General features: G+C 55.1%; 1 protein-coding gene across 3 annotated transcripts in view; it reads right to left on the bottom strand.

The window, feature by feature from the left end:
- Window positions 1-172: 172 nt before the first annotated feature.
- The window catches only part of WHRN (whirlin), a 63,359-nt gene continuing 50,670 nt past the window's right edge, over window positions 173-12,861 (bottom strand). Inside the window, exons 8-13 of one of the 3 annotated variants that reach the window (XM_068914919.1) lie at window positions 12,234-12,266; window positions 6,144-6,215; window positions 5,125-5,722; window positions 2,901-3,079; window positions 2,033-2,155; window positions 173-990 (exon numbers count right to left, since the gene is read on the bottom strand). In XM_068914919.1, the coding sequence (XP_068771020.1) occupies window positions 808-990; window positions 2,033-2,155; window positions 2,901-3,079; window positions 5,125-5,722; window positions 6,144-6,215; window positions 12,234-12,266 (1,188 nt within the window). In that variant the 3' untranslated portion in view covers window positions 173-807. The remainder of the gene's footprint in view (window positions 991-2,032; window positions 2,156-2,900; window positions 3,080-5,124; window positions 5,723-6,143; window positions 6,216-12,233; window positions 12,267-12,861) is intronic. The other 2 variants (XM_068914922.1, XM_068914920.1) reach the window with 2 other exon arrangements.

The raw sequence follows: 12,861 nt of genomic DNA, 5'->3' as shown, positions 1-12,861 counted from the left end.
CGTCGGGGCTCGGCTCCCGCAGCCCCCCGGCGGCGGAGGTGCTGCCCACCTCCCCCGTGCCGCTGTACCCTGAACCGCGCTGACAACGCTGCGCCGCCCCGTCGCCTTCCCTGCCCTTCCAGCGCCTGCTTGTCCAGCCCGCCAGGCCCAAAGGAAACGGCCGCAAACCCGGTCTTTTTCTAACCTGTTAGATTTATTGAAAAATTAAAAGCACAAGCTCTGTATATATAAATACAACGACATTGCCAGCAATTTACAAGGCATCCGTTTGCCGTCTGCATCCTCCCCCGTGGCCCGTGCCACCCGCCTGCCGCCCGGGCCCAGCGATGAGCACCCAAGGGAGCAGGGCCCGGCCAAGACACCCTTCAACCTCCTCTTTCCCCAGCCCGGCCGTGCCAGGGCCCTGCTCTGCGTGGGGCACTAAAATGACAGCAGGACGCCCAGTCTCCCGTCGTCCTCCCTCTCGCTCCCCGCTCTGGGCCTGGCTGTCAGCGCCAAGGGGAGAGCGGCGCGCCGAAGGGCAGCCCCCAGCCCCAGAGAGAAAGGCTGGGATGGACGCCGTCAGCTGGGAGGGATGTGCACCCATTCCTACCCGTTTTCAGCCTACCCTGCCCAGATGTGATGGGAGACGTTTGGGGGCCCCTGGGGCTGACCGTGTGTGCAGGGTGCTGGAGTGGGAGAGGGTGGGGTGGGCTCTGCGTGGCTGGGTGCTGCCTTTTCCCACGCGGGTACCCCTGGGTTGCCCTTTGCGTCCGTCTGGATGCTCTCTCCTCACCTGCCATGTTCCTTCCCAAACTCGTTTGGCTCCTAAAGGGCAACGTTGAATTCTGTGACCAGAAAATCAATGTAGTCCTTCTCCTTCAGCTTAAAGGCCTCAGCGATGATGCGCGCGGCTTCCCGGTGCTCTTTGCCCCGCAGCCCCGTGCCGTTCACCTCCAAGATGACGTGACCCACCTTCAGCTTCCCACAGTTGTGGGCAGAGCCCCCGCGCTATGGGAGGAGGGAAGAAGGCGGTCAGCAGCGGGGCAGAAGGGAGAGCTCATGCTGCCTGCCCGGCTCGGCCCCCCATGCTGAAACGCGGCCAGCTCTGGGGAGGAACAGAGCGAGGAGAGGAGAACGCCAAGCGCAGGCTGCAGCACAACTCACAAGCTCGGAGGGCGAGAGGAGGGTTGCCGAGACAGGGCTCCTTGAGAGGCAGAGCGCCGTTGCCGTGATGGCAACCCAGAGGAGCTCCCCGACGGGCTCACGCCAGGCTCTTGCACCAGCAGCGAGTCGGGAAGCGGCCTGGGGAGGTGACGTGGCTAGCAACCCACTCGGCTCTGCCCCGGCTAGCCCCGGCCAAGCCTCTCTGGCAGGCAGAGACTAGGCTTTGCTGGGTCAGGGTGAATGTTTTGCTAAAGAAACATTTTACATTTTGAAAATGGCAATGAATTTGGCTTCCCTCCTGTCTGCTCTCGGCTGTCAGCACAGCGCCAGCTGGGATGGCCAAGAATAATCAAGAGCAGAGTCAGCTTTGCCTTTCTTTTTCTACATGTAACTTGAATTTTGCCCTAAGTAAACAGCCGAGGAAACATGGGAGGAGAGAGCTCCTGACAGGAGGGCTGCGGCTCAGTTCCCCAGCCGTTGCCCCCCACCCCATCCCTATGTGAGCAGAACGAGAGCGTCTCCAGACATCTGCAGACACCAGCCAAGCACTTGGGGCTGCCCAGATCTCCTCCAACATGTCTGCAGCAAGTCCTTAGCTCCCGGGACACGCTTTACGGTGTGGGATCAGTCACAGCGCGTGAACATGATCCTCTGCTCAGCAGATCCCTCGCAGCAAAATGATGCCCCTGGCATTTGGGGAGATGCAGTGTCATCAAGGGGAAAGTACACCCACAAAATTCACACTGGGGCAGGGCTGCGCCTGCACTCTGGCCCTGCCTTGGCTGAAAAGACATGGCTGAGGGGCTTTCCTGAGCCTGTCCAGAGCTGATAGGGAGGAGAAGGATGGGATATGCATTGACTTCTTCCCATTCTCAGCCTGCCCTACCTGGATGGTGACGATCCGGGGCAGTGGCTGCCGAGTGTTTGCTCCACCCTCGATGGCAATTCCCAAGGTCGGTGCGCTCTTGGACACTCGGATCAGACACGACGTGGGCTCCAGGAGCCCGGGCTGCAGGAAGAGACGGTAGTACTGCCGAGGGAGGCTGGGCACCCACCCGTCTCTCCCTGCAGCGCTCCCTATCCGGGGCCCCGCGGCCGGCAGCTTCACCCACGGCAGGTTTCCGCATGACAGGGACAGGCACGCAGCCTGCAATTGCCCTCTTGACTCCTCACATCCACGGCCACGAGCCCAACCGTTTGCAGGCCTGGAAGGGCTTGGGGAGGAGCAGAGCAGCTCTCCGAGTGCCCGCTGAGACCCCCAATGTCACAGAGATCCTCCAATTCGCTTCTGACACCTGAACATCACCTGCTCCTCCCAAGGTGACAGGTGACTTCAGCCATGGGACACTGTGCCCTGTGGATGTCCCCTCAGAGCCAGGAACTCTGCCATGTCCCAAGTGGTTGTTTGCTGCAGCTGGGAGGGTTCAGTTTTACCCAGGATGGGGTAAATCAGCCCTACCGCCCCCCTCTCAGCTACTCCTGGCTCCCTTCCTGCCAGCTCAGCCCCATGGTGAGCTGATTCAGATTGTTAAATCAGGGGGAAAATAAGCTGACCAGACAAAAAGAAATGCAGGTTGCTGCCTGCAGGACCACAACCAGCTGGCTGATGAGCCAGATGTGCACTGCCTCGGGCCGAGGCAGCGGAGAGTAGCGCTGCCCCTTGGCAGTGCTGGGTGCCCACCTCCCACAAGCACAGCACGGGGGTATGGTCTGTGAACGGCACCTCCACAGGGCCCCTGGGCACCCAGCCTCACCGGCTTGGAGGCCCCCTCTGCCGCCCCCTCGCTCCTCGTGGCCTCCTTGAGGCTTCGGCTTTTCCCGGGGACCGGCTGCCGGCTCTTGTCCTTGCCGCTCATCTCAACCTCCCCGATGTCCACCCCGCTGTCCTCGCTGAGGGTCTGCCCGCTGTCCGACAGCTGGGAGAGCGTGGAGGCTGGGGAGAGATGCGGGCTGTTAGAGGAAAAGCTAGGCAGCATGGCTCCACGGCCAGTCGAGAACCCACAGGACTGTGTAGCGGAGGGACAGAGCATCTCACCCGCTCCCAGGGCTGGGCAGTCCCCTGGGACACTGACCTGGGGACAGAGACAGACCTAAGCGAGCTTAGTCCAGATCCCCTGAGCTATTTCAGTGTCTACCCAACCCCTTTGGAGATCTGGACTTACAGCAGGGTTCTCATATGAACCCGTCCTGAAGAGCAGAGCTGTGCATGTAGAGCACCAAGGAACATGTGACCTCAGATTTGGGTATCTAGATCCAGGATCCAACCTAGATCCCCGCACTGGGATGACAGGAGAGGGTGGTGGGTTCAGGGATGCTGCTCAAGCTCAGTTTGAGCCAGCCCATGCTCAACACCAGCTTCATCACCTCCAACTCCTGGGAGGAGATGGGGACGGATCCCAACAAGGATGAGCTGTCAGGCAGGAGCCATCTCCAATTCAAAGTCAAAGCATCCGGGTGCAGACCTACGATCTGCCTCTGGAAATGAGTATCAGGCACAGCAATATTACAGTATTTGCAGAGAGGACTGAAGCCCTGGGAAATCACATCTCTTACTTGGAAGAGTTGGGGTCACACTGCTGACACCCCTCAAGCAGGATCCAGCTGCTATTAGTGTCACAAGTTGGCCCTTAAGCTCATCTCCACACGCTGGCAACTAACTGCAGTGGGAGGCCGGTGCCACTGGAGGGCGACAATGCCACTCGCATCACCTGAAAGGCAATCGGGTATTTCTAGGGAGGGGGCTCACAGGGTGGGGATGCTGCGGGTGCCTGAGAGCACTGCTGGGCGTTAGCCAAAACCAGTGTGTGCCCTCCCTGGGCATCCCCAGAGCTCCGGGGCCACTTTTCTCACCCCTGCTGTGGTCTGCCGAGGGACCTGTTGAGCCCGGCACGCTCCAACCCCACACTTACACTTCTTTTTGCAGGGATGCGCTCAGGATAAACCTGACCTCCAAGCTCAGTGAGGGCACAGTCAGGTTTTCCAAAAGCAGGCATTAACGGGAAAATCCCAGAATAGCTTTTCTCTTAAAATTCCACTGGAAGTAGATTTTATTAACTAACACTGCAAAGCCCACACAAGAGAAAAGTTGCATTCAACCGCCTACCCAAGTTTGGTCTTTAAGTAAAGGTCAGATTAAATCGCACTGGAAACCTAGGGAGGCTTTAAAGAATGTACTGAATGCCGATGTGAAGCTGGCTGCCGTGACTGGGCCTCGCGGGTTTTCCGGGACTGCCAAAAGTCAGGGCTGAGGGCTTTGTCTCAGAGAGATTAAAACTACCACTACTGCTAATGACATTGCAGAGGGCTTGATGTGTTTCCTGGATTTTCACTCTTTTGCCATGCTGCTACAAAGCTGTTTTCTGCAATCGAAAACATGTCTCAGAAAAAAGCAAACAAAACCACAACTAACAAACAGCAGCATGCTGCCACACCGATCCAGGCACTTTGGCTTTTCCACACTCCCTTGACCTGGAGTTTGGAACTGAACTAACTGCAAAGTTTGGTGTCAGGGCTCCTCGCCGGCACGCTCTGCCAGTCCACATCCACGCCAGGAGTGAGGAAACCTCTGCAGCAGAGCCTCATGCGCAGGCAGGTACCCCTCCCTCAGTTGCTGCCCTTGAGATTCGCCTCTTCTCCTGTTTCTCTCTCTCTTAGAGAGTGTTTTTTCACCCGAAAGCTGACAATGTGCACTGAACGTCTTACAGGGCACGAGCATCACTTTGTGCAGCCTCCCTCCTACCCCCACTGCAATGTGCTCTCCATGCAGTCTCCACAGCAGGCTGGACCAGCGGTAGCTGCTTCCTGCAGCAGCTGCTGGACATACTTCCACCCTGCAGCCCGGCTTAGTACTGTGACTGTGAAACCTTCCAGAGCACAGCTCCGAGCTAAAGCCAAACCAGACTTGTAATCGTCATCCCCCAAAAAACAGAAAAGATGACCTTCCACCCTGGAACAAGCTTGTCCCACCAGGACACCCACCTCTGGCCTGGGGCAAGGGCCTCACTTCGTTCACGTCGGGCTCACTGTTGGGTTGGTGTACCTCCACCATGATGAAATGCTGGTTGGCCACCGATCGTGGGCTGCCCTTGTCTGGTGGGGGGGGTGCTGGGTGAGATGGGGGAGGAGGAGGGGATGGAGAGGAGGTGCTCTGAAGCCCACTGGCTGTGGGGCCTTCTGGGGGTGGGCTCTTCAGACTTGTCGGGGACTGGACTCTGGGGAAAGGACCGATGGGGTGCTGGCTGACCAAGGAGAGCTGGGCATCCATTTGCCTCCTAGAGCTGTGCAGGGCCGGAGAAATGGTAGCGTAGATAGCGTTTGGGGCAGACTCCTCAGTGGATGAATTAGTAGAGGAGGTCAGGCTGACTGTGTCCTTCTCGGGGTGGCTAGGAGGGGGTGTGGGGTTTCGGGGGGCCACAAAGAAGAGGCCTGACTGAGAGGACTCAGAGGAAGGGCGCTTCGGCTTGTCTTTTCCGGAGTTCCTGTGCTGGGCAGTGGAGGGGTCCAGCCTCTGAGGGGCTGAAGGAGGAGGCGGAGGCTTGAAGTTGGGTGGTTCTTCCGGGAAAGAGGAGAGATCATCCTGTCAAAACCAAGAACAGAAGCCTTTAGGATACCAGGCGCAGGCATGAGAACTTCCTTAGTCCTACAGTCACCTGGTATTTGCCTTCCCACGGTGATCCCAGGAAAATTGGCTGATTTTGATAGAAATGTCTCCTTGACCTTATTGGCAATAAGAATATGACTCACAAATGAAGATGGTTAGATGACAAACCACCAAAGTTTTGCTCTAGTTCTTATAAGCGTAGATGTTACTCTTATGCAGACAACCCGAATCCTTCTTCCTAACAGGTCTAATTAATTTGCTTCAGTAATACCGTGCTGCAGAGACATCCACAGTTCGCTGATGTTGCAAAGAGCTACAGAAGCTGAGGCAAAACTCAGTATCATCGATTTGCCTCCAGCTCCCACTCGAGGTGCTGCAGCACAGTGCAATATCTTACCAGGGAGATGTCCGGCAAGGTGTTGATGCTATTTTGGTGGCTGTCTCCACCTCCCTCCAATTCTGACGTGTTCTGACAGGGCAAAATAGGAAGAGAAAACCCAGTTACAGCAGCAAGAAGCAACCTCAAAGTGACCAGAAGCATGCAGAGGGGTGTAGGACTTTGTCCAAAGCCCCTGCAATACCAGGGTCTTTCCCCTAGTGAAAAAGGTTTGTATTGCCTGGGAAGCTCCTCTGCAGACACGCATACCATATGGGCAAAGCAACCTGGCTAGGAAACTGACTCTCCAAAGCTAAGACGAGAGCTCAAAGCAAGCTGTGAACCTCATCTATAGAAGCTATTTCCTCTACGGGAGAGGAACACGCTCCTCTTAGCCCAAATAGCAGCTCTTTATACTTAATTTAGAAGGTGGGGAAGGGAAGAACTAGCTTTGAGGGTTGCAAGTCAAATGCCTAGGGATGGATCTCTCCAGGGAAAAGAGCAATGAAAAAGTTAAAACCTTCCCTCCCCCGAAAACCAGAGCAGCTGGTCTCAGATGCAAGAGGACAGAAGCCGCTTCCACTGCCTTCCCTTTATAACGAGGCAAAATGTCATTAGAAATGTCACAACACAGGCCTGAACACACCACAGTGCTAGAAATCAGGAAGGACTACAGTAGGCTGTCAGTCTGTCCGTGCAAGGGTGGCTGTCAATCAGGATGGACCAGAGGGGAGCAGACACATATCGTCAAGCAGAGCACACAGGCACCCTGGCTAAGTAACAGCACGGGAAGGCAGAAACGTGTTTCTAGGTGCGCAAGGGGGGCTGGGGCACGGAGGTGCGCATAGCTCTGCCCCGGCGAGCTATGCCCAGCCTGCAGGATGTGGGGGGCTGACCCATGGGCTCTGCTCTGGGCACCCGACAGGACTGAACCCAGGCAGTCCCGCGTCTAGCCTAGGGCCAGGGCTCTGCTGCTGGCTCTGTCCCAGCGCCGCCGAGGCACCAGGTCCCCTTGCGAGGGGTGCTCTGCCGGTGTTGCATAGCACCGCTCTGCCTGGCTCCCCTGCAAGGGCAAACCCAGACCACTGCGCCGCCCTGCGGACTGGCAGTGTGATGCCCAGACAGAGAAACAAAGAGAAAAAATCCATCATGCTGTGGTTCCCCAGCTTCCTTCTCCCCAGCACCCTCTTGTTGCCTGACTGTGGTGCTCTGTAGCTCCACGCTGCTGCCTCTTTCCCTCTCCATCTGTCACGGTCCTGTCGACCCCTGAAGGACCCCTGCTTTGCATGGTACCTGCCTGGGAAGGACAGACAGCAGCACATTTCTGGGTGCCCGCTGGACTGTCCAGGAGGTGTTGCCTGAGCTAGCTAGGTTGTGCTGTCCGCAGCCACATCACTAACTTGGCAACCCACACCAGCAGTAACTCCTGATCTGGAGATGTGGCTGCTGCTGTTCAGAAAGGGCGTATTTCATTTCCATCCCATTAACAAGGATATTCGTTCATTTGCGCTGGAATGCGTAGGGCACAGTTTGTGTTTAACTGTGTGTTATTTACTGCAGGATAAACAACCGATTAGTTGAAATGCTGGTGCATCTGCATTTTTCCCATCTGCTGGAGGCTGCTGCCATGCCTGTCCCAAAATAGACACAGAAGACAATTAAAAACAGAGAAGCAGCAAGTACACTGATGGAAAGTGCTTTTATCTCTGTGGCTTCAGAGGGATCCCTGGCAAATGAGAAAGCTGAAAGAAACCCCTTGTTCAGACCGACAGGGAAAGTCTGGGAGGCCATTTCTTCCTCTGACGAGGGGTGACGTCATCATCAGTTCAATACAATGTAAAGGCAGATGGCTTTTGAAAGACAAAATCCCCTATCCCTTGTGTTGCTCCATTCACCTGACTGTGCAGCGAGCCAGGGCAGAGAACAGATCTGGCTGAAACACAAGGCAGCGGCAACAGAAAGTTCAAGCTGCAACCAGATCCGACTGGCTGCAGGGCCGCGCCAATCCAAGGGCTGGCATGAAGGGCGGTGTGAGAACATACAGCTGAGGCTGCAAGAAGAAAAAAGGCAGTTTCAAAAGCAACCTCCAATTATGTTGATTAAAATGATCCTGAACTGCTCCCAGAAGCCAAGGAAGAACATGCCCGTTTGCAGTGCTTGGGAACTGGCGGGCAGGTGAGCAGCAGGGAAGAGAAGGCCAGTTTCAAGGAGATTTGCTCTGGGCTACGCACATTTTAGCAGTCAGGTCAGTAGCTAGCCTCGGACTTCAGCACTGATGAAAATGGAAATGGGTAGCATCACGTCTCCGTGTAACACCAAGGAACCCAAACGCTCAGATGGACAGGGCCAAACGCAGCACTTGGTAAGCAGCACCAAATCGTGCCAGCAGTGCCCTCCTCTCAGAGCTTCCTCCTTCTGCCACCTTTTCCTCTAACAAGAAAGCTGTTTTGCAGAAAGCTGCCCAAGTAGCACTCTCTCCCTGTACCAGCCCATCTCTAGACGTTGCCCAGAACCTTTAATCTAGCCGTAGGGCTGTGTACACAAGGAAGGGAGCCGAGCCCGAGGCAGCGGCATTTCAGCACCGGCCGTACCACATTTGGGAGAATCTCTGCTGTGTGCCTAACGCTTCCCTCTCCAGCTCTGCCTCTGCCAGCCTCAACTTGCCTCCAAGTGAACACTGAGCTTTTGCCAAATGACTCTCCTGATACAACTGGGAGCAGCCTGCCTTCGCATCCCACTGGCCCCACTGTCTGTAGTTACATTGTTACTGAAAGAAGAGGGTCTGCCCGATGTCCTGCGGACATCTGCCAGTGCCATCTCCCCCTGTTCTGCGAGAGAGCCCTGTGCCCATCACCATGACACTGGGCCCTTCCCAGAGTGCATCATGTGCTGTTCATGTCAGCCACAGAAAGGTGCTGCAGTGCTAGCCCAGTAGCTAGGATTAGTCTGCACTGAGGCTTGAACCCTCCTGGCAATCCTTGGATGAACCTGGTGACACGAATCTTGCTCATTTTCTTCAAGGCACTTTCTTCTGCCGAGGTGTGCAAGGGGCAGATTTGCCTTCCCCAGTGCTTACAACTTTGGGAGCAGGAATAATTAAATAGAAATTGCTCCTGGCTATAAAATGTAATGGCTCTTAAGCTAAGCACATTTGCTTTCAGGAATCTGCTGTTTTAAGACTGTGCTTGTCTGGATCTCCCTTGAAAGACCCATCGATTCCCCGTGCCACTGTTTCGAAAAGTGAGTGTCTACTGAGGGGGCTGCTTTTTCCTACTGACTGTCTGCTCCTCTCCCCTATTTTCTGGTTATTTATAGGAACTGGAGGCCAGGCGAGGCTCTTCCAATCCCTCTGCAAGGCACAACTGGGAGACTCTCACCCTTCTCCTCTCACACTGAGCGCACAGGTGCTGCAGAGAAGCTGGAGAGCATCTTTGAGACAGGCAGCCAGTTTGCACTGGTGGATTAAGTGATGGAGAATCTGCTGCCTCCCTAGGGAATAGAGCCCAATCTTTAATTAACCTCACAGCTCCAAATGAGTCCCTTATTTTCCAGCTACCGCTAACAAGGGTTTTGCAGAGCTACTCAGCCTGTCTCCTACAGGGATTAGATTCTGAATAACAGCGTCACTCAGAGAATAAGCTTAGCTTTTCTTCTCGCCTCCCTGCCCTCTCCCACCCCAGGAAGGCTTGAAGACAGAGATTTGGGTCCCCAGGCCCTACCTCAGCCTGAGCACAGAGCTCTCCAACTCTGGGGCACAACGAGGCCCAGGTGACAGCTTTGTTCAGTCTCTCTCTTCCCTGTCCATGTCCTTGTCACTCAGGAGGCCTTCATCTGGCGCAAGGGAGCCCTCCGCGTGGGACAGCTGTGCCTGTCCTGGGGGTCAGAAGACAGCAGGGAGCTGGAGTGGCTCTACACAAGGCTCTAGGTGGGCCTGGGGAGGGAGGATGGTGCTGGACTCGTGCCTGGCTTTGGCCAGGGTAACGCTCAGTCCTGACAGCACCATGGCGACTGCGAGGGGTGCCAAGGAGGCAGAGCAACATGGCTCACTGCTCCTCAGCTCAGGACAGAGCCACTGACTGCAAACAGCTGTGCCTCTGACTTGGTGATGACTCCTGGGAGAGTCATTGCCAGCTCCCTGCCTCAGTTTCCCTGCCCACCAAACAGCAGCAATGCTCTTCTCAGACACAACGCAGAGGTCTCTCCCAGCCTGGGGGGCAGTGGCGATTTCTCTGAGGAGCTGCTGGCTCTGCCACTCTGATGGAGGGAGCTGGATGAGGTCCCCCATTTCTCTGCTCTCATTCCACCCTCTCTCTGGAGACATGAGCGTGTCTGGCAGCTGCCAAGGATGTTGTGGGCTCCTGTGTTTGACGTTCACTTTCCAAAGAGAGGAACAGCTCACGCCCCACATTGCCATTCTCCCCTTACTTCTCCTTCTCGTGAAACAGAGTCCAAAGACACGCACAAATGTTAGTGACTGGGTTACCATGCTGGGTCTGATCCTGTGCCTGCAAGCCTTGTAGCTTCAGGGGGCTGGGAGCAAGCCAGCACCTGTGGAATCAGGCCCTGGGAGTAGAAGACACCTTTTAGGGTAGCACATTTTCTAGGAGGTAGCTGAGAAGGAAAATAAAATCAACAGGGATTTCAATTCCCTGATTATAGCAACAAGAGCTGGGGCAGGAGGCAGGGACAAAGCAAATGCTAAATCCCCAGAGGACTGTCTTGGTTGTAAGCAAATTAGAAATTCATACTGCTCTGATCAGACAAGCTGCATCTGATTGTTTCAGTTTACAATAAACCTTTGCTTTTCAGGACTCATCTTGAGATCCAAGTCTTCCATTAAAGAGAGGCAAAGGCGAGGCTTAGTCTCGCAGACGGACATCTAGTGGGTCACACAATCAAATGAGGCCTTGTTTCATCTCTGGGTAACCTTCAAGCATCCCATGATGGAATCACTTTTTGCTTGGCAGGTCCTTCTAAGCCTCACATTGCTTGCTTTTGGTCTAAGTTCACCCATTGACTCATTGAGAATAGAGGGGATGGGGGTCTGGTCTAGTGTCAGTGACTTTGGACATGAAGCCAAAGTCAACTGTGTCCCAAGGTTTGGGCTGCCTGCGATGAGCTCCCTCTGGCAATGCCACAGACGACTTCTTTTAGGCAAGTGCCATTCCCAGAGGGATGTGGCTTTTGGGACAGGCTCACAGCTACCAGAGGTCCTCTCTCACAAAGCACTACTAGCAGCTCCCACCTCTATCACTTGGTTTCTGTGTTCAAACTGCTGACCCATGTGATTTAACCCCAGGCAACCACGTGGAGGAGGTAAAGCATTATGCACAGCAGAGCTGCACTGCAAGGCACAAACATGTTGCTCTTCCCAACGCCCTTCCAACCAGGTGCTCTGTTACGACAGGAATTTTTGAGGTTCTCCCTATATCCATTTTTAGAAAGCCTTGCCCTTCTAGCCTCTCCAACGTGTGTGTGTGGATTTATCCAAGGCTGAACACCCACAACATAAGTACACTGATCCCTCCTACACTGGAAACAGATTTCTGCAGACCCAAGGCTTATCAGGAAAATCATTCCTCATTCTCTGAGGATGTGTGACACGATGCGACTAGCCCAGTGGTATTTAGCCAGGGTGCTTACACCGTGAGACAGCACAACAGCAGGAAGACTAGGCACAAAGGGACCACAAAGCAGAAAGGACAGTTTGGGGTCCATAAGACATCAGCGCTGCTGGTCCTTCTAACACCTCAGCTCTGAACTGCCAGCGGCGCGTGGGGCTTTAGCGCAAGCAGGACAATGGTGCCGGCTGGGTCTTGTTCAGGACTGATGATGTGTTGGACAAGACACCAGAGCCTTGTTTACACTGCAGCACCAAGGCCGGCAGCCCCTGAGCTCAGAGGAGGGACTCAGGAACGGCTCGGCAGACCCAGAGGAAGAGCAAGCAGACATGGGAGAAACGAGGCGGTTGTTCATGTGGCTGAGAGGCATGCAGGCCTCCGGAACGGCCTGTCCCCCGTCTCGCGCCCAACACACGCTTGCACGCACTCTCAACCCGTCTACTATGGCAACCACAGCACTCGAGCTCCCGGTCTCGCTGACAGCCCCTACCTCCATCAGGTCTATTAGCCACAAGAGCCGCTCCTGGGGGTGTGCGAGGGGAAAAGCAGATTAAAATAGGCATAAAAGGGAAAACAGAACATCAGGAAGGATACAGAACAAATGAGCGAGACAAGCAAACCCCAGCACAACGCACCCCTCCTCCCTCAAACCCATCCTGCAGAATCCACATCCAGCTGTATTCAAGGTTGAACATGAAGGCTGCAATTAGCCCTCTCCCTTGAGAGGTGCTGGGGAGGGTGACAGTGGTAGGGTATTAGGACAGGAAAGTGCAGAGCAGCCAGTTTGGGAGCTCTGCCCTTTTTTCTCTTAGCTAGGTGAGCTAAGTGCCCGTTTACCAAGGGCCTATGCTCTCAGCTTGGCAGTTGTTTACCATCACTGCTTGCTAAAACATCTCAAGGTAGCATTCCCTACTTGTGAGGCAGAGCGGGAGATGGGCGTTCATTCTCACGTCCCTGCTCACAGGACACGGATAGAGGAGCCACCCTGCCAGGGAGGATGTGCAGCGCAGCCAAGGGACATGTGTTCTTCTAGGGAGCCTTTAAATACAAGGCCTGGTAGATGGTGTCTGCTCCCCACTCTGTGGCCAGAATGGTCCCCTTGTCTCCCTCGCTGATCT

Source organism: Struthio camelus, chromosome 20 (assembly GCF_040807025.1).
Source record: "Struthio camelus isolate bStrCam1 chromosome 20, bStrCam1.hap1, whole genome shotgun sequence".
In the NCBI taxonomy this organism is placed as follows: Eukaryota; Metazoa; Chordata; class Aves; order Struthioniformes; family Struthionidae; genus Struthio; species Struthio camelus.
Note: the sequence above shows the minus strand (reverse complement) of the source record. Positions and strands in the feature narration are given on the sequence as shown.